Source organism: Equus przewalskii, chromosome 10 (assembly GCF_037783145.1).
Source record: "Equus przewalskii isolate Varuska chromosome 10, EquPr2, whole genome shotgun sequence".
Lineage (NCBI taxonomy): Eukaryota > Metazoa > Chordata > Mammalia > Perissodactyla > Equidae > Equus > Equus przewalskii.
Window position 1 is genome coordinate 20,493,032 of NC_091840.1, and position 21,274 is coordinate 20,514,305.

At 45.8% G+C, this 21,274-nt stretch overlaps 1 protein-coding gene across 15 annotated transcripts in view; it reads right to left on the reverse strand.

Moving 5' to 3' along the window:
* The window catches only part of ATP6V0A1 (ATPase H+ transporting V0 subunit a1), a 53,703-nt gene that overhangs the window by 2,840 nt on the left and 29,589 nt on the right, over nucleotides 1-21,274 (reverse strand). For 4 of the 15 annotated variants that reach the window (XM_070560434.1, XM_070560435.1, XM_070560431.1 and 1 more), the window contains 10 exons: nucleotides 21,031-21,170; nucleotides 20,529-20,686; nucleotides 19,986-20,076; nucleotides 17,306-17,424; nucleotides 16,540-16,756; nucleotides 16,049-16,156; nucleotides 11,348-11,455; nucleotides 10,389-10,406; nucleotides 5,551-5,668; nucleotides 5,067-5,238 (listed from right to left, as the gene is read on the reverse strand). In XM_070560434.1, coding sequence (XP_070416535.1) covers nucleotides 5,067-5,238; nucleotides 5,551-5,668; nucleotides 10,389-10,406; nucleotides 11,348-11,455; nucleotides 16,049-16,156; nucleotides 16,540-16,756; nucleotides 17,306-17,424; nucleotides 19,986-20,076; nucleotides 20,529-20,686; nucleotides 21,031-21,170 — 1,249 coding nt within the window. Of the gene's footprint in view, nucleotides 1-5,066; nucleotides 5,239-5,550; nucleotides 5,669-10,388; nucleotides 10,407-11,334; nucleotides 11,508-16,048; nucleotides 16,157-16,539; nucleotides 16,757-17,305; nucleotides 17,425-19,985; nucleotides 20,077-20,528; nucleotides 20,687-21,030; nucleotides 21,171-21,274 lie in introns of those variants that run through there. The other 11 variants (XM_070560436.1, XM_070560432.1, XM_070560437.1 and 8 more) reach the window with 4 other exon arrangements.

A 21,274-nucleotide genomic window follows, 5' to 3' on the forward strand; every position in this document is an offset into this window, starting at 1 on the left:
TGAACAGAATTTTCTGTGTGGGCTTAAGGACAGGTGACCTTCCCTCACATTCCACAGGGGCTGGGCCAAGGTCCCAAAGCCTCCCAGACCCTGGAGGATTCCCATTAGTGCCTGGGCCAAGCCCCTCAGGCAAAAAAAAAGGCTCTAGGAGGGAGAGCTTCAAACTGAAGTCAGTCACGGCTTCCCAGTGAGAGCAATTCCAAACTGGGACCTGGATTCACCCCCCGTCCCAGCACCCCCAAGAAGTCCCTACAGCTACTGAGGCCTCCTCTGGGGAAGGCAATGGAGATGGGGGTAGGATCCTGCTTCTCGCCCACTGCTGTTAGGTCTGAATTCTTCATGTTAGGTAGGCTGTGTTTGCACAGGGCAAGGGTATTTCTAAACAACTGAAAATAGTCTGACTTGTCCCGTTTTCCTTCAACAACATATAGCCAGAGAGTTGGGCAAGTCATCTTGGGTCCATGAGGCATCCAGAACTCTGACCTCCTGGCTGGCTAATCACACAATTCTGATTCCAGACTAGGCGAATGGAGTAGAAGCTTCAGAAGTTTTCAGATGCCCATGGAGTCTCCAGCCTTCTTCTGGCATCCCTTGGCATGCCTCATCTACCCCTGGGGACCAGTGGGCAGCAAGGGGGGACCCATGCCTGGGATGGGGGCATATAAATTCTGCTGCGTGAGCAGACGGGCAGGCCCTCTGACACACCGCCTGATAGCGCCTCTTCCACCAGCTGCTGCAGGGGAGAGACTTAGAGTGGCCACCACTGGGGACATCGTGGGTATGCCAGGGTCAGCCTGACTTCTCCCTTCTCAGCAGTGCTCACTCCAAGCCCCCAGCACAAAGCTGGAAAGCAATTTCCCTGTTAGTCTCCCCGCCCTCTTCTCCTTCCCAGCGAGGGAAATGCGTGCTTCCTGAGAAAGCGCAGACGTGAAGGCCTGCGCGCCGGCTGCTCTGCAAGTTCTTCCTTCTTTAGGCCCTGCTCAGGTAGCCTTCAGGGCCCTGCCAGGCCCCAAGCCACCAAAATGCCCCTCAGAATTCCAGTAGTGGGGAGAGCCGCAGGCAGTCCGATGGGTTTCTGTCACCCCTTCCAGCTCCCGCCTCTAGCAAAGGCCACCCTGTGACCCAGAAGGACTAACTGGGAGTCCATGAGAGATCTCTTCTGCTATGTAACAGAAACGTTCTGTTTCCTTGAGTGAGTGAAGGGGGAAGGAGTTCCGAGGCCTCTTCCCTTTCCTGGCGGGCGTGTGACTGAGGGCAGGCAGTTTTGGATGGCCCCAATGTCAGAGTGACCACATCAACATGGAACTACATTGTAGGTGTCCTTCTCCTGGGGCAGCCATCTCATGGTGTCCTGCCGTGGCACCACTGCATTCCTTATGACACACTGGTCTCCAGTTCTCTCCTTTTAGCCATCAACCAATCTGTGTGTACAAGTGTGCACATCTACATGTTTGTGAAATCTGCTAGGTACGAAGGGATTCGGTTCCTTTGAAGGTAGGCCATGGGGCAACAGTCTTTCTGCTTCTCAGTTTGGTGTCCACTGTTATAACTACAAATCATATCCCTGCCTTTGCCTCGTCTGAGGAAGAAAAGACATCTAATTATGGCAGGCAAGAAAGCTAAGGGGACTGCCCGGTGGTGTAGTAGTTAAGTTCACGTGCTCTGCTTCAGTGGCCCAGGGTTCACAGGTTCACATCCTAGGTGTGGACCCAGCACTGCTCGACAAGCCATGCTGTGACAGCATCCCACATAAAACAGAGGAAGACTCGCACAGATGTTAGCTCAGCGACTATCTTCCTCAAGCAAAAGGAGGTTGGCAACAGATGTAATAGTTTTCTCACAAAAAAATCTTCTTCGCGGAAAAAAAAAAAGAAAAGAAAGCTAAGCACACCTCACGTGGTCGGTGGAAGGAAAAGAGAGAGACATGTAACTCAGAAGGAGACAGAATTAGCAGGTTGGTACATTAACCTGCTCACTGTTGTCTTCAAACGTGTCACCACCTCCTTATGACCCTACATGAATCTCAGACCAATGGTTTATATTTGTTATCAAATCAGATGTTTTTCTTCTCATCTCCACCAGAGACCCAGAACTTGTATAACAGGGCAGCTCTTGCGTCAGAATCAGGAAAGCCCTGCTGAATACCAGGGGTAAAGTGACAGGTATGAAGGCACCCAGGCTGGATGCTGGGAAAAATAGCAGAAATACCTCTGCAGCCATTTCCAGCAGGACCAGCTGTTCCCACCCCTCACAAGAAGGCCGCAAATTAGAACTTCGGCAGTCCTTAGTGGGCTGAGAAGACCCAGGAATCCTTGAAGCACATCCACACTCGGCCAGCAGGGGGTGCACGCACACCAATTTCATTCACTCCCTTTTAGCGGTGGGGGAGACCTCCAAATATGCCTCCAGTGATGGGATTCTGAAAGCTGCACAAAGGAATTTTCACCATTTTATTTTCTTCTACCCAATACCTCCACTACCAAAAAACCAAAACCCCATAAATACAAAATGTTTGACGAGCCTGTTCCTTGCAAAGTACATCTGAGAGGCATTCAGATGGTATCGTGTGCCTCCCCCTGGGGTCTCCCCCTCTCTCAACAGACTAAATGCAGCTTCTTTAGAAGGGACCACTCCACACGGCATCCCACTTTTAAGAAGAGCAGCTGTGACCTGCACTTGAACATTGGTTTATGATGTGCCAGGCCACCGTGACAGTCACTGGTATGAGTGTTATTTCATATTTAATCACAGCAACCTTGCCAAGTGGATATTATCCTCTCTTTTCATATGAGAGACAGTGAGGTTCTGAGAGGTAAGTGCTTTGCTCAAGGTCACACAGCCAGTGCCAGCAGAGCTGGAATTCAAACCCAGGTTGGTCTGACTCTGATGCCTGCTCTCTTGTCACGCATCACTTCCTTGGGCTCATTCATTAGGACATGGGAAGATTCCGTCACTGGAAGGCCACAGGTGAGCCTGAGGAAGAAGTAATCCTTCTGGCAACAAAACACGACCTCCCAAACTGCCTCAGCTCACTGGGCCCAAGCCCAGGCGACCTTCCTCACGTTGTGGTGTGCCTGGCTCACCGCTCTGTCGACAGTTCTGGTCTAGCACCTTGACCGCTCGCCACCCGGCCCACGGAGGAGGCAACAGCCTCCCTGCTTGGGCTGGAATCAAGGTGGGGTGGTAACTGCTCCCTCTAGCCCAGGCCCAGGAGACAAAGAAGTGACTAGGAAAGGAAGGAAGCCAAGAGGATAAGAAAAAGTGAGTCACCAGGGGCTGGCAACGGAGACGTTCCCTCACACGGAGTGGTGGAGGAAGTGTGTTGGGGAGAGAGGAGGCTGATAAGCCTGATAAGCCGAGAACGGGGGTAGCGTGCCAGCAGTCTGAGCCACAGAGCGCTCCTAACCTCCAGGCTCCAAGTAAACAACAGCTGGGTGGGGAGGAGCAGCAGGCAAGGTGGAGGGAAGCCAGGCCAGAGAGAGCGTCGTGTCCTGACGCAGCAGGCGCTCTTCTAAAGGAGCTTTTGAGGGAAGAGCAAGCCCAAGCCACGTCTCGCCCTGACATGCCTCATTCTTCCCGTCTGTAATTCAGAACAAACAGCAGAATCTTTGAGGAGGCTCGGCTGTAACTGGGCCAGGAGAAAAATCAAAGATAAGGGAAGTGGGGAAGAGGTGTCTCGGGTTCAGATTTTGGATTTTCATCAGGTTTGGAGAAGTGATGGAAAGAGACATTCAAAGCCCTCTTCTGACCTTGAGATTAACCACAGATCATCTCATCTAGGGGTTCCAAAGGTAGGGTCGGTGAGTTTCTGACCCCTCAACTGGTAAAACTGTGTGTGCACACATTGCAGGCGGCAGTGTTTCTCTGGGGAAGAAGGTCCAGAGCTTCCAGAGCTACTGGGGTTGAGACCCAAAAAGAGAAAGTCATAATGTAAAGGGGAAATGGAGACTTGAAGAGGTAGGGTTTGAGAGAGGGTAGCCAGAGAAAGTACAGGATGCTCAGTTTTTAGCATAAGTATGTCCCATGCACATTTGGGAAATAATTAAACTAAAAAAAAAATTATTGATTGTTCATCTCCAATTTAAATTTAACTGGGAGTCTTATAATTTTATTTGCCAAAATCTAGCAATCCTACTTTGAGGTCACAGAGTCAGCCCAGCGCAGACCTCAGCTCTCCCACTCCTTGGGACCGAGTTATCTCTCTCCATGCAGAGCCATTAACAGCCACAAACAATGTTAAAGAAAACAAGTCCAAAACCGACCCTTCTGGAAGAAGCTGCTCCAGTATACCGAGCTTCATACTATGGGACCAGGTTTTTTCGTTGTTTTTTTTTTTTTTTTTGAGGAAGATTAGTCCTGAGCTAACTGCTGCCAATCCTCCTCTTTTTGCTGAGGAAGACTGGCCCTGAGCTAACATCCATGCACATCTTCCTTTATTTTATATGTGGGACGCCTACCACAGCATGGTTTGCCAAGCGGTGCCACGTCCACACCCGGGATCTGAACCAGCAATCCCCGGGCCGCCAAAGCAGAATGTGCGAACTTAACCGTTGCGCGACCGGGCCGGGCCCACACTATGGGACCAGGAATCCCCCTACCCACATGGAGCTGCCAAGAGTCCTACCCAAAGACACTGGCAATGACAGAACAAGGGGGATAAAACTGGGGTACACTGTGCTCTAGCACTTTCCTGGACTTAGAATCTATTCCAGAGCTGCTTTCATTGCTCTGAAGACAGGAGAAAATTACATGCCACAGCAAAACAACCTCAACAAACCAAATAATAAAACCTCAGGAGATCTTTTAAGCCATAATCAAGAGCACTGAAGAATGTTAAAGGCAGGGAGAGGGACTTTGACAACACCCACCAGAGAATTCTCCCAGAGGCTCTGAAAAGTGAGCTGTGCTTTTCTGTGGACATTTCCTGATGCTCACTACTAAGACAGATCCTTGGGTGTAACGATGTGAAAGCAGACACTTTCTAGTGTCTCTGGATTCTGTATAAGAGTAAAGCCACCCTCAGTGCAGCTAAGGACATGTCCCCACCCCCTGGCCCCTCGCCTCACCAGTGTAACCGCAGTGCGTGCAGGAAGGCCGAGAGACCCTCCATGATCAGAAGGATGGCCACAGTCAGGGTGGCAAAGGCGGCGAAGATGAAGAACAGTGCCAAACCTCCCGCCAAGCTCTTCACGCTGAGGCCGATGTGGATCACCATGGTCCAAAGCACCTCAGACAGCTCTGGGGAACGGGGAGAGACATGACATCCAGTTCAGTTTTGCAAGAGGTACTGGGGGCCCTGCATTTTGCTCTGGCATCCCTCACCTCCAGTATTCCTTGTGCCCTGGCTTCCCACGACCTCAGCGGGACCACCAGGCATAGTTAACCTAGCAAAAGTGCTCATACTCCCATGCGGACATCATTCTCCCTGGATTCAGGAGTCTGGATAATTCCAGAACCTTTATGTAATTTCCATTCTATTTAAGCCCCTTACCCAGGAGAGCGCCCAGAGAAGGGGAAGACCAGCTTTCAATCTGAGAGAAACACACTCACGTGCATGAGCGAGGCTGAGGGCCCAGAGCCGCAGGTAGGAGGCAGTGTTGGAGATGCAGCCCAGGCAGTACTCGATGGTGTGGATGGCCTGGTGGACCATGGTGTCCCCAAAGTCAAACTGTTATGGGAGGAAACCAGAGGGAAGACATAAGGCCAGGAGGGGAATATGCAGGAGTGTGAGCTCTGGCCACTTGGCACTTAGGGCCTTGGAATGAGTGCTGATGCTAACGGCTACATGGGCCAGGAGCCCCCAGTGTTGAAGTCAGGCAGTGATTTTTACTATGCCATACCCAGAAATCCTGCGTGGCTTAGCACCCAACTGGGACATCCCCATTCCTCTCAATACACTACATTTTAATGAACTAAATCTTAATGAGATTCTTCTCAACACGTTTGTTTTTTCTCCCTGCAAGGCTGTGAGCTTAAGAGCGGAGTGTATGCCAAGTTAAGAGCACTCAGAGAAAATGACTATCTGGACCTGTAACTCTAAGGAGCTGCTGCTGGACCCGCTCTGGCTGCCTGCTACCTTAAGGTGCCTGAGAGAAGTGCCCTGAGGAAGCCACGAGGCAGGAAGGGCTCTCCCTGCGCTGCGCTTCAGGAGACAAGCTATTAACCACCGGGAACTACCTGGAGAAGGCGACGCCTCACAGCCACTCCACTTACTATTTTCACAACCTGCTGGGAGCAAGATAACCTGCTTTTTCTTTTGTGACTTGTGAAAAGATTACACAGGGAAATTTGGGCAAAAGTTCTACAAATTCCTACTTAAACAGTTGATTAAGACCAAACAGAACATCTATTGGTTTCTGTTTTCCTCACACTCCTTTTCTCCCAGTTTTCCTTTCAACATCATAATTTATTTCCAGAATAAAGGGGTAGGGTTGGAACAAGCTGTCAGGAGTTCGCTCTTAGGACTGCTCCCAGCAGCTGGGGAGGAATACAGGCGTGCTGGAGAAGCACCAGGTATGTTCCTCGGCCTCACTCTCCTGGTGAGCAATCAACAGCCACTGAAGAACAGAAGGCGCTTCCCTTCCCGGGCCTCTCCCAACACAGCCAGACCAGAACCTCAGGAGCAGAGGCCAATGGGCCTCCCCAGCCTGCCCTGCCCTCAGGTCAGAGTCTATTTTCCACCAGTTTCTTTGGAGACTCACATGACTCCACGCCCAAAGGATACCAGAGCTGCCCTGGGAAATCGCCTGAGGGCAGGACGAGAGAAGGGGCTGGCTAGAAAAGGGCTAACAGCTGAGGCCTCACAGGTGCAGCCAGTGGGGAGAGGGGCCAGCACCAACACACCATCTTTGGGTGACAGCCTCATTTTCCCTCACCTCTGACTATCTACACTCAGTATTTCTGGGTTCTTCTTCTGGACTAGGCTCTTCAAGCCTCCTGGTTACCCTGAAAATGAGGGTAATCCTAGTTACCGCAATCCCAGCAATGCTGTTAAGAGCTCTTTTCCCCACTGCCGGTGTTGCCCCAAAGCCCATGCTCAGAGGAAGGAAAGGTCCCCGGCTCCAAGGACTGCAGGTCTTTACTCCTAAGGGCTCTACGGAAGCAGCGACTGCTGGGCTCCCTGAGAACCAGCCCTTCTCGGCATTTTTATTCCCCCTTAGAGTTTCTCCCATAAAAAAAAAAAAAAGGAGAAAGGGGAGGAAGCTTCCCTTTCAGGCATTACCCTTGCTTTCTCCTCTCCTTTACTCCTAACTTCCTGCTTTGTAACCTTGGGCAAGTTTTCTTATCTATAATGGGGGAAGGTAAAGGTAGGGCGAGAATTAGAGAAACCCCGCCAAGCACTGAGAAGGGGTGTGTCACTGCCCCAACATGAGTCAGCTATGACTGACCCTGAATCGTTGCAGACTCCCTGTCTACACTCTACTCACTTGCTCACCGCCTATCCACTCCTCACCAACTGCGCCCAGGATTCTACCCTCTCTGCTCCATAAACCGGCCCTTCCTGGCACACTCACCCGTACCTCCCTGTCAAGAGGCCTAACAGACGTTCTGTGTCCTGACTGAGCCTCTGCAGTGTCTGTCACCATGGCCTTTTCCTTCCTCCTCCCTCTTGAGACACCTCGCCTTGCCTTTCCTCCTACCAGTCTGGATGTTCCTGAGTCTCCATCTCGGTTCTTCCTTAAATACTGGCGTTTCAGCTGCAGCCCTTACACTTCTCCTGTAGCACTGCCACTCAGGCCTTCAACAGCCACCCCTAAGAGTGACTCCCAGATGGTCACCTCCACGTCCGCACTGCTCGCTTCTGACTAGCTGTGCTGCATCTCCTCCTGGTGCACCACAGGTGCTTCAAACTCAACACTACCCAAACTAAACTAATTAATTGCTCTCCTCTGACCCCACCGAGATCTGCTTCTACTCCATGTCCCATGTCTAACAGAGTGTCACTGCTAGTGCCCCACGCACCCAAGCTGCAAGCCAATCTTGACTCTTCACTCACTCTGGCTGCCTACACTCGTTAAGGCCCTGGGACCTTTTACTCCCTTAATCTCACATTGGTCCCTTCCTTTCCAACGCCCCCTGCAAATGCCTTACTTCACTTCAGGCCTCCCAATTCCTTCCTGACTCAAATCAGACTAGCTGGTCTCCATGCCTCCAGACTGTGCCCCCTCTCCAACCCAACATACCCAGTAACAGGCCACTAGGGCATTTCAGCAATGCACACGTGCTGTGTCACCTCCAGCTTCACCACCCTCTGATGGCTCCTTGTTACCCGAACACTGTGCTGCGGCCGGATTCTGCCAACATTCTCACCTCTCACCCGTCCCCCAACTCCTGACTCTGAGCTCCAGCCATGCTGAATATTTGCTTATTCCCAAAAGGGAGTGGGCCCGCAGGTCTCTTTGTCTTTATGATACCTGCACACACTGATAGGTCTGCATCCCCTCCCTCCCTCCACAGAGACTCCTCTTGACCAGACTAAGCTCAGCAATAACCCCTTAGGGAATCCTTTCCTGCTCTCCTCTTCCCCACCCCGACCCCAGTGTTTGTCAGCTGCCCTCTTTCTTCACTCCCACAGCATCCTGGGCACACCCTGATCACAGCATCTGTCACCCAGACTGTCTCCTCAACTTGTCTGGGAGTTCCTTGAAGGCAAGGACTATGTTTTTCTTCTCTCAGTTTCTGCAGTACTAAACAGAGTGCTTGGCACATAGAGGTTGAATGAACAGATGGGTGGAATGAATGAATTGGATGGGTTGGATAACACACCTGGCGAGATGACACAGTAAGAAGAGGTGCCATTGAGCCTTGCTGAATGGTTACAGCCTTCAAAGACTTCCCAGACATTCAACTGGCCTGGCCCTGGTTTGCACCTGGACTGATGCCCCTCCAACCTGCCCCAGGGAGAGGGACTGCTGCTTCCCCCAAGCAGGAGCAATGGCCTGCAAGGGGCAAACAGGTTTTCACAGCCAAGCAAAATAGGAAAGTTCTAGAAAAGTAGGCTGGATTAAAAAATAAAAATCTGTTTTCTTTGAAATCTTTAGATAATGTGACAGTTATCTAAATTTGGCTGTAGAGAACTAGAATGTGTATGTGCCTGATAAAGATAAAATGTTATGATTACTTAGGAAGCTATGGGAAGCTGAACCCCCAAGGGAGCTGGGGGGCCAGAGATTGGGAAGGCTCAATTACAGTCCATCTTGTTTGGATGTCCAGCTCCACTGGGCCACAGCTACAAATAAGGGCCACTCTGACAATGACCACGGCATTGGGTGCTCAACTAGGAAGACACTTGGAAAGAGCTGTATTGTCAGAGGTGGTGTTACTGGGAGAGGGCTGGGATCTTCAATAACATGAAACACAGTCCCACTCAGCCCTTCCAGGCAGCTCTGCCACCGACTGTGCACAGATGAGCGGTCCAGAGGAACATAGAAGCTCCTGGATGCCAGTAAAGGAGCCTCTCCAGCTTTCAGGAAGACTGAGCACTGTCTGTTTTTACACAGAACAGCAAAGATTTCCCTATTCCCACCCCACTGTCCCCTTAGAGAGGACCAGGAGAGTTAGGAAAAGGAAGTGTTCATGAGTCTAGGTATTTTAGAGAGTTTTGGGGGAAGATGCAAACAGTGCAGCAAGGCCTTTTGAAAACCCAATTCAAGGCTTGTGTGTTGCTAAATGAATTACTGCTGAGTTGGAAGGCCTTCTACTCCAGATGTGGCTCAATATTTAGCCAACTTTCTTTCTATTCTCTCTGTGTGGCTGGTATAATATGAACTCCTTTCGCGCAGATGGATTATTTTTTCTGAGACGCATCTGAGAGGCAAAGCCTTCTTTTGAAAGCTGTCTACCTCCCCGCTGGGTCACATGGAGGTAGAGCTGACCCCAAGCAAGGGCCCAGCAATTCTCACTTCAAGCATCATTAAGCTGATGAGGACAGCAGGAAGAGGTCGGCTGCATCTCAGACAGGGAGGAAGGGTGAGCTTTACTCATAAGCACTCAGAGGAGCAGGGAGGAAAGAGCTACTCCCAGTGGCAGAGCGACCATACATAACATCACAGGAGAGGAAGGCGGAGGCCAATGGGATTGAACCCCCAAGGGGAGTCACATCAAGAATGCCAATGCAGACATTACTTGTAGCTCCTTTCAAAGCCATTCTCAGAGGTATTAGACCAGCAAAGTCAATGAAACAAAGACAGAGGTGATCAACATGAGATGCAGTTAATGGAGATGAGATTTTTCAGAACACGGGTTCACAAACTGGTTAGAAACGGCCAGTGAGATGCAGGATGTGCAGGTGTCATGTCCCCAGGATGCGGCAGGGTCAGGAGAGTGATCACAAGGATGGGAAGAGAAGCCCCAGATAAACATGAAGGCAAAGCCAGCTTGTTTCTTACCACTTCGTCCTCGGAAGGCTTGAAAACACAAATTTACACTTAGTGGGAAGTCACGTCACACACAAGGTCACAAGTCATGAGCACAAGGCTACTGATTGCTTCCTGAGGAGGACTGTTAATGGTAAATGGGTCTAACGTGTTGGAGGCAGGCCTCCTCAGCATACATGGAAAGCAAATCAGTAGGATTTACAGCCTTAAGATATATATTTTTAAAAGGCACTCCAACCCTCGTAATTTCTTTTTAAAAAGTCATACACATAGTAGAGGTGGTCAGTCAGACTGAAAAGTCTAGTCACTTGGGTCCTCAACTCCTATTTGCTTTAAAAAGAATATAATAAATAGATGAGATTCAAAAGTTCAGTCCAGAGGCGCTGTGGCATGAGTGGTCAGGCGAGGAGACTGGGTTTTAAACAAATGAGCTTGGAGGGGGCGGTTTAAGGAAAAGTCTACCTTGGCCTTACTACTTTTCACTCTCCCTGGAAAAAGCAGGCAAGTAACATTTTTAAAAGGCTCAAATAAAATATCTGCAACAGGAGCACATCAGTGGGACAGGACTTCAAAGTACCAGTGATTACAGTTCCAGGTGGAACATTCCTAGAAGGGGCAAGGGATGACGAAGCTGCCCTAAGTGGGCTGTGTTTCTAAAATAAGAGCTGGAAGCTGGGACCGACTCTGCTCGGTCCCGAGGAGAGCGGTTAGTAACAGATCTGCGCACAGAGGACTGCAGGCAACTCGGAACTCGAGAAGTCGGACAACAGAACAAAACTGCAGCAGACTACGCAGGTAGCACCTGGAGTTTAGAGCAGGGGCCCAATGTGATGCCCGAGGTCTGGAAGGCAGGCTGATCTTTAGTATTCATATTTTCATTTTTCGAGAAGACTAGAGTGAGGCAACTTAGGTACATAAGAGTAGGCTGACCCAAGGTGGAAGGAGAGGAAGCCCACACCACTGGATCTTACCTCTTCTGCGTCCTCTGAATGGGTGGAGAGCTGGTCATGCTGAATAATCTCAGCATCCTCCTCTGTCGGTCCGTTGCCCACCCTGATCCCACCAAAGTTGAGAGTTCCCTACACAGATGAACAGAAAGAGTCGAATTTGCCTGGGCTTTAATGTGACATTCTGTGAAGTGGGGAAGGGCGATGGTTAGTACATACAAACCTCAGAAAAGCATGTATTCTAACAACAAAAACAAAACCCAGTGATGGAACAGCTAAGTAAAAACAAACCACTGTTCCCACCCCACCCACCACCACCCCAGGCCCAACCTACATTCCCCACCTCATCCTGACCGAGGAAATACGCAGCTCTGCCTGCTGCACCGAGACACGCCCACCTCGCCTTGGTCAACGCCACCTGAGACTCCCGCGTGAATGAAATGCTTAACACGAGCAGACTCATAACAAATGTAGCTTTATCTGTAAAGCCTTCAATGGCCCCAATTTTCCTGAAACTAAAGACTAGACTTTCTAAGAGGGAGCAGAGCCAAATGGCACGGTGATCGTAACCTGGTCTGACAAGCTTTCAACAGGAGCCTAGAGTTCCAACCACCGCTCCCAGAAATGGACCACGAACATAGGACCTCCTAAGTCAGGGAAGGAAAAAACATTCAATGTACATTAGTTTGTGGCTACAAAATACTGAGTTTAAAAAAAAAAGGAGGCTCCTTTCGTTCAACGGAGGATCCGGAGTATTAAAACAACTCTTTTACAGGCACGTGGCAGATGCTGACTGGTGTTTGCTCCTTCTCACTTCCCAGGCATAGTTTTCAGCAGGGTCTCCAGAACCAGAATGTGTAAATCAACCTGATTTGGAAAAGCTTTGGTTGATAGAGGCAAAAGGACCCTTTGGGTATAAAAACCAGGCAGAACTACATTAAGTCTCACAGATACCAATTAGCACTAACCTGCCACAGAGTGAAAAGGAGCTAAAGAAACAGCCCTTAGAGCCACTTCCTATACTTTCTGTCCAAGGACCAAACAAGGCAAGAGCTTGAAGACTGCTCTCCCGCCAGTGGCCTTCTGGGCAGCAGCACAAACAACATGCGGCAGGCCTGGCCAACTGCCCTGAGGTCCCCAGTCACAGCTTCACATTCTGGTGATCACCTTTTACCACAACACACAGCTCACTAACCATCAGGCCTCGGGGTTTAGGCAAATTCCCTCTTCTTCTAGCAGTGGTTCTCACATGCTGGTCAGAGAACCAGTTGCATCAGAATCACCTTGAAAGCTGCATTTCATTAAATAGAAATTCTCAAATACTACCCCAGAAATTGGAAATTTAGTAGGTCAGGCCTAGGAGATCTGTATTTAAGAAAATATTTCCCCAAGTACAAACTGTATATTCATTTTGATTGTCTATCAAAATAAAAAATGCATGCACCCTTTGAGACTCAGCAATCCTACTGCTGGGAATGTCTATGCTTGTGAAATTTTATCAAGATACACGGACAAGGATGTCCCTGCATTGTTATTAGTTATAGCAAAGAAGTGGGAACAACCAACACAGCCACCAACAAGAGAATGGGTACATCATTTTAGCACATCCAACAGAACTTTCTGTGGAATGCTAGGCAACTATAAAAGAATGAGGATCACTATGAAACAATCTCCAAAATATACTGAATTTTTAAAAACCTAGTAAATCAAGGGGCAGAAGAGTGCTACAGTTTAAAACACAATTCCTAATGTGTTTTAAATATATATACATAAATACACATATACATATTTACATCAATAGATGACAGATATGTTGATAAATGCAGAAAATTTGGAGGCAAAATTTCCCATCTGATAACAATACTCTTGTGGAGGAGAAGGGTGCTGGAGACAGGGAGGCCTCACTTTCAGTACTATTTGCATTCTCTAACCAACTGCATCTATTGCTTTAATTTTATTTTTTAATGTCTGTAGGGGATGTCTGAGTCATGAAATTCTGGGCCATCTTTATTTCTTCTTCCATTTATCTGTTTTGTTCTAATACCCTAAGAAACAAATTTAAAGTCCACCAGGTGATTCTGATGTGTAGTCAGACTTGGGAACCACTAAAGCCCTGGCACCTCCAGGTCATGCAAATATCACACCTGACAACCTTCTAAAGGTAGACCAAAAGTGTAACAAAGGCACTGTTGATAGGAGAGGACTCCAACGTATCCTGGGATAGGTTACAGGGTAGAGAAGGCAGGCTTCAGGCTTCAAGACTCCTAAAGCAGAAGGCCATTTCTGAAGCTTTCCCCAAAGAGTAGATAAAGTGAGATGCAGACAGGTTACGCCTCCCAACCAGACACTAACAAGTGTCCCTTCAGACACAGGGAATGAGAATTACAGGAAGAGGGATGAGACACACACATCAGCAGAAAAAAGAAAAGAAAAAATCAAACTGTTGATACACCACTTACAGACAACCAAGAGGACACAGAATAGAACAAAGACACATGAGTTTTCATATCCTCAGCCCTTAGGGTCGAGAATCCAGGGCCCTTGTCGTAGAATGATCATCCTCAAGCCTTCAGGCTGCTCTCTAGAAACAGATGTTTGGCCAGTTGGCTAAGACCCTAGAATGTGCAGGTTTCCAGACTGGGGACTTTTAACTTGGATAGTATTATAAAAGAGGATGCCAGATTTAAAAGCATCAAGATTGACATACCAGAAGCACATCTTAAATATATTAAGATTTGCAGAAAGAAGAGCACATGGAAAGAATGTCAATAAATGGATAGTATGTGTTTTAACGGTTTTTCTTTTTAATTTCTCATAGGAAAGGAGAGGGTAATTCCCTACTTGCAAACAATTTTAAGTGACAACATTAAAATATCTTCTGACCCAAAATATCAGCCCTTTTAGACTAATTCTAGAAGGATGGTTATAGCAGTTTTCTAAGTTTAAAATGATCAGAAACACCTAATGAAGGAAACGATTATCCATCTAAACATTTCATTTTCTTTTAAAGGAGTATGATGCTATTAGAACACAACAGTACATGAGTAACCACTATTGGTGAGATTTAAAAAATCTCATAGATTCATGACCTAGAATAGATTGGACTAATTCAATATTGGCACATTATAAGACTTTGGTTAAGAGATGTTTTTAAGGACAAATATTGAAATGCTTAACATTCAAAGTGCTGTCACTGAATTAGAAGAAGGAAAGAGCCAAACAAAGATGACTTTGGTTATTACACCAGATGTAGGGTACACACAAGACACAGGCCAGCGTGGAGGTCTCAATGGAACAGCTAAGGACATGAGGGCTTCTGAGTCTCTCACAAAAAAGTAGACATGAATAAGCTTCCACTGGAAAGAGAGTAAGTCACAGCTAAAACGGACCAAATGTCCAAGCATCGCTCTGGAGCAGAACTTTAAAGTACAGGGAAATCAATTCAAGAGTCACAGAGATGTTCTTGCTCCATGCTGAAAAATCATCCAATACATGGTCACAAAATACAGACAGGAAAGTGGATGACTCCAAGAGCTGCCATCTTGGATTAAGATGATGGGACTCGGAGAGGGGACAACAGCCACTCTGCTTCCATAGACATGAATGTCCTCACATATTTGAATAGAGACTTAGCAGACCAATTGTAAAGATGGAATCAGAATCTATTCATAAGAGGTGGAAATCTCTTCTGTCATCATCTCAGTGAGTAAGAAGGACATACTTCCCAAGAGAGCACACATGTCCCATGGTCTCAATATAGTTAAAAAAAAATTCTGCTGCACTGTTTCCACCTCTTTAAACAACATATGATGGTTTGTGGGTTTAATTCACTCACTGTTGCAGCCGCTGCTGCTTCTAGTCCCTGTTGGCTCGGGGTTGGGCTGACTGGGGCCTCCACAGGTTGCCCTGCCTGATAGTGAATGGAAGAAAAGAGAACAGGAGAAAGAAACAAAAGAGGGAGAGAGTGAAGGGGAGACGAATGGAGGGTACATGGAAGGATGACGATGGTCAGAAAAGGGAGAAGGAGGGTCTTGTAACTCAGCTGCTCTCCAATAGGAATTATAGTCTAACAGCTGTATGACAGTCATGCAACAGGATCTTTTGGGTTTTACCAGGCAGTGTAATAAGTAAGCATTACTGCATAGCAGAAAGGAACATTTGGCAACTTAGGGGTGTGTGTGTATGTGTATGTGTGTACGTGTAGATTTCATATGCACTCATACACCAAGTAAGCACAAGTATGTATGTTGCTTTCTAAAAAGAAAAAAAATCAATATGCTTTAAACCAAATCTTTTTCCCGGATGTTTTGGTTGGTGAAAGTATCATGGTCTCATTTTAAAAGAAAATGTCTCAGCGTCAGCCCTGTGGTTGCCCAGGCAAACCACATGAGTGGGTTCACCCACCTGCGGCTCTCGCAGCCTCGCTTAATTGATGCTGCAGCTAGACAGGCCCAGACCTGGATCTTGCTGAGCACAGCATGACCAGGAAAGGTAAAAACTTGTGACTTGTTCTCTCTACCCCAGCTACTCAAAGCTGAATCCAGGAGTCCAATCACCACATACATATTCTTTTGATTTCAGCAGGTCCACTGCTCATGCTGGGATATGACACAAATGCATTTTAAGAGCATATAGATTTATGTACAATTCATTATATCCAATGAGGAACTGCCTTAATCTTTAAAAAAAAAATCTGGTAACTTTCAGCAACAAAAACACACTCACCAAATGCTTCCTCCTCAAGTACTGATGGCGAAGGACCAGTGGTTTAAACAGTAGCATCCAAGGTACACACAGTAGTGCAACCACTACCAAGAAACACTGAATTCCTTCCTGCAAAGTAAGAAGGACAAGGCACATCACATTAACCAAACATGTAGTTTCTAACTCTAGCACAAATTTCCCCCAAAACAGTATTTTCTTACTGATCTATGAATAGCACTAGCCAGTTTCTCAGAATAATTAGCAGATGTTGTGCCAAAGCTGAGGAATTGTCAGCTTTGGATAAGAGTTATAAATTCTACCCTTTCTGGATACAAAAATTATAGCACACCCTCCTAAATAAGGAGGATGGGCTGAATCTAGATCTGGATATACAGACTGAAAACCAAATACTACAGAAAGGGATTTTTCAAGGCTTTTTTAGGGTCACAGAAACATCTGGCTCCATGACCTAGGATAACCACCTAAGACAGTCCACCTCTGGGTTGACGCACCTGTCCAGAATACAGCATCGAATTACCAGAGTCTGAATAGGAAAAGAGGAACATGTTTATGAAATGGATCAGAAGGCTTGGCGCTTTCTTTGACGTATGAGCATCATAGGCTGTCCACTTGTAAAAAATAAGGATAACCAAGTAGCCAAACAAAGAGGTCATGAAGATGATTTCAGGAATAAATCCAAAGTAGATATTGAGAGGCTTCTTGAAATAGCTAAAAAGGAAGAGAGAAAAAAGTGTTAAAGGAGCACAGACCCAGGGGCACCCCTACACCAAGTGAAGCACTCACTAGATTGTCTACCTAATGCTCCCTCGATTCTCTTTATCACTCTAAGGAGCAATGGCCAGAAGCCCTGGAGGCAACAGAGACAAGCAGGATTCACTATGACTTCCCAACTTTAGGACTTCAAACAGCTCCAGGACCACCCCCACCATTCTCCCATGAGAAGAGAATAGGAAGTCTAGTACATTCTGAGACCACAGTTCATAATTTTATGTGAGTTACACATCAAGGAAAAAAATAACCCACTCATTCTGATGAAAATTATACTTTTTTTTTAAAGATCTTAATTATAATTGTAAATTGTAAAGCGATTAATATTAATTAAACCTCATTTAAGAACATGAGATTTTTATAAAAGCACTTCTTTAATGCAGAACGGGGTTCTGAGTTATTAATCCCTCCCCCAAAGATGTTATGATTTTTTTAGGCAAAAGCATTATCTAAACTATGCATTCGTATGACAGAAACAGAGCAACTCACATATGGTTGAAGAGGCTCAGGCTGACTCCAAACATCATGTGGATGATACCTAGGATAACGGACATCTTCATCTTAAAGGAGTTGAGGAAGGTCAGTTTATTGGTAGCAATGTTCCAAATCTGTCACAACCCAAGAAAACAAAAAGGTATTACAAAGAGTTCTCAAAAGGAAAAATACTCACCTATTCTAAAAACTAGCTTTTTTTAAAAATTATGGAACATTATAAACATATACTTAAGAGAAGAGTATTTAAAAAGCTCATGGAGCTATCACCCAGCTTCAACAATTACTATTAACCCACAACTCACGGTCAATCTTGTTTCATCATACCCCCAACCCACTCCCCACCTCCAAATGATTTTCAAGCAAAATCCAGATATCCTATCATTTTACCTGTAAATATTTCATTTTACCTGTAAAGATCTCTAAAAGGTAAGGCCTCATTTTTAAAACATGACCACAATACAGTTATCATACCCCAAAGAATTAATGATTCTTTAATATCATGAAAGATTCGAATTTCCCTGATTGTCTACAAATTTTTCTTTGTGATTCATTTTTTCAAAGTCGGGCCCAGATAAGGCCTGTGCTCTGTGAGTGCTGATGCAGCTCTTCAGTCTCTGATCTACAGGTTCTCCCTCCAGCTCTCCTCTTACAGATGTTCTCAGAGCCTGTGTTTTGCCAGTTGTATCCCTGTGCTGTTGTTGTTCCATTTAAACATTAATTGCCTTAAGCTTTGTCACCTAAGGCCTGTACGCCTGTAATATTTTCATGATAGTTCTTCTGCCTCCACTTGGCCATCAGATTATGTTTCTGAAATCTTAACTGATGCAGTCATTTGCCTGTGCCAAAACTGCCCGTGAACCCCCAGTGTCATCTCTGTGCTAAGGTGCAAACTCGGTAGCCTGATAAGCCAGCTCTTCCACCATCGAGCCCAGCATCTTTTTTCCTGAACTGGCCTCTTCATGAAGAGCTCACCCTCAGAGACCCCTAATCCGAAAACCTGTGACTGGTTCTCTCTCCTGCCCCAGTCACACCTGAAATTCAGTTCTACAACTCCAACTGCCTGATGGGCATGACATCCCACAGGCACTTCAAACTCAACATTTACCCTGTAAGCATCAAATGGGATGTCTGCAAAAAAAACCTCTGTAACTACAGAACACTATATAAATGTGCAGTAATATTATTATTATTAGACTCCAAAATACTCGAGGGTAGGAGCTATGTCTTAAAATTGTGTGTTTCCCCCAGCAGGCACTATGCCTTACAGACAATAGGGATTCAATGAACATTTGTTAAAGGCACATGCGAAATGTTATTAAACCTTTCTAAGCCCCAGTTTTCTTATCTGTATAATAGGGACAGCAGTAGCTATCTGATAAAATTGTTGGAGGATAAATCAGATACGCTGAGGGCTCAGTACAGTGCCTGGCCCATAGTAAGCATTTCAATAACATTAGCTTCTACAATAATTAAAATAATTAACTTTGTACTTCCCTACCTCTATGGTTTTGCATACACTATTCCTCACCTCTAACAATCTGAATTTTTTTTTTTCCTGAGGGAGATTTGCCCTGAGCTATCATCTCTTCCCAATTTTCCTCTTTTTGCTTGAGGAAGATTCACCTTCAGCTAACATCTATGCCAATCTTCCTCTATTTTGTATGTGGGTTGCTGCCATAGCCTGGTCGCTGACAAGTGGTGTAGGTCCATGGCTAGGAACTGAACCTGGGCCACCACAGCCAAGTGCACTGAACTTAAACCACTACGCACGCAACAGGGCTGGCCTTGAAATTTTTTTGTTTGAAGAACTTTTTTTCCCCTAAGATTGGCACCTTAGCTAACAACTGTTGCCAATCTTCTTTTTTTTTTTCTGCTTTTTCTCCCCAAATCCCCCCAGTACAGAGTTGTATATTGTAGTTGTTGTCCTTCTAGTTGTGGCATGTGGGACGCCACCTCAGCATGGCCTGACGAGCAGTGCTGTGTCCACGCTCAGGATCCGAACCAGCAAAACACTGGGTGCTGAAGCAGAGCATGCAAACTTAACCACTCGGCCTCAGGGCCGGCCCCCCTGAAAATTTTTTTAAAGGCCAGAGTAATTGCCATTTTTTACAAGAAACCTTAATCTTTCCAGCCCCATAATGATCCACTTTTCCTCTGGAATTTTGCAATCCTTACTGTCTAATGCTTATTCTTAAATTCCCCTCCCCACCTTTTAAAGCATACATACAAAAGATTTGATCACACTTTATTTGCCTAAGTATTTGAAAAAAAATTAAACTCTGGGATAAGTCTTTATAAGTACATAAAGATAAGAATGAAAATCTAAAACCCATAGGAAAGAGCTATTTCTGCTTTGTTAAAACATCTGCTAAAAATAAAAACCAAACTAAGTTAAATAGAAATAAATTATAAAGGGAAAGAGTCTTAAAAATGAGTCTTCCCAGAGTCAATATTATTAGCTCCCTCAGAAATAAGGAGTGCAGGGAAAATGATTTGGCTTCCAAGGCACTTGGGTCTCTTATGACTGTGAAGTAGTCTGGACAGATGTACTAAGGTTTCCCAAAAATATGTTAACTAAAAACCAAACAACTATTCACCTACACTTTAACTCTCTCACTTCAGAGTTACAGCTTAAAAATTTGGTGTTAGATATATAGAAAAGAAGTGCTCTTACTGGATCGATGCCAAAAGGGTATGGTCCACCAAAAACTCCAGGGACAGCTGGGTTCAGCTGGAGAACAGGGTTCCCCCGAAGTGTCTCCTCCCTACCATGTTAGGAGAAAAGTTGCATTTATTTTTTTTCAAGAGAGGGAAATTTCTAGGGTCCAGAAACTGATGCCAAAAGGAACTACTACAGCTATCTTGTCTCTTCAATAAAAGAAAAGGGACTGGCATCTGAGAATGAGAAGGGATTGGAGATAACAAAAAAGAAAAATTAAACACACATATGCAACCAAGTAGGGAATTTGGGGAATCTGCTTTTAATTTACAAAAAGAATCAACATGCCTAATTTATAGTCTCAGTTCCTTGATACTGCGGAACAAAACATACAGAACTTCCCAGGCTGGAGTATAAATAAGAGGGGATACTACATTCTTCTAAAACAGAGACACTGTCAACCCCTTCCTAAAGAAGTGTTGCTTTACCTCTTGTCCAGAAAATCAGAGCTTAACATGAAAGTACTAAGCTTTGACTTATACCTTCTTTGCAACTTACGTCCAATTATATAGAGTGAACATCGGCCGCACACTCCAGGATGACCCGAAGACATTAAGAGACTTGGAAAAGCAATCATTGTAGATCAGGCCAGTGTAGATAGAGAACACACCCATCAACAGAATTATGTATCGGCCACTGAACACAGTGCTAAACATCTGGGAGCCAGAAGAAAGAAGTCAATGACATGAACTCACTACAGCCCACATTGTGACAATGTTATTTAGAATACAGCAGACCCTTTCTCTCATAATTTATCCTATCCTGGGTCAGAGAGCTTGAAGTAAAGACCAAAATACAACTTTAACAAGAAATTCACTTTCACAGCGTGTGGCCTCTTTAGTTTTAAAATGAACATAACTTCACTACTCTCTAAATAGTTTCTATACCTTCTCTATAGATTCATGGATAAAAGACTTCCAGATCATAATTTTCATAATGAATGCTTGAGAAATTATAAAGTTTCAGTCCATAACTTATTCAGATGTAACTTAAACATTACCTCATTCTCATTCTTTTGGGAGAGGATCCGGCTCTCCCTTAACACCATCCATACAGCAAAAAGAGTCATCAAAATGCCATGGCCAAAGTCCCCAAACATCACAGCAAACAGGAAAGGGAAAGTGATGATGGTGTACGGAGCTATAAAAAAAAACAAAGAAAGAAAAAGACAAGGTACAGAAAACTGCAGCAACTCCCCACAGATCACATTCCCCTCCATACTCTAAGATCAATATAAGGTGACT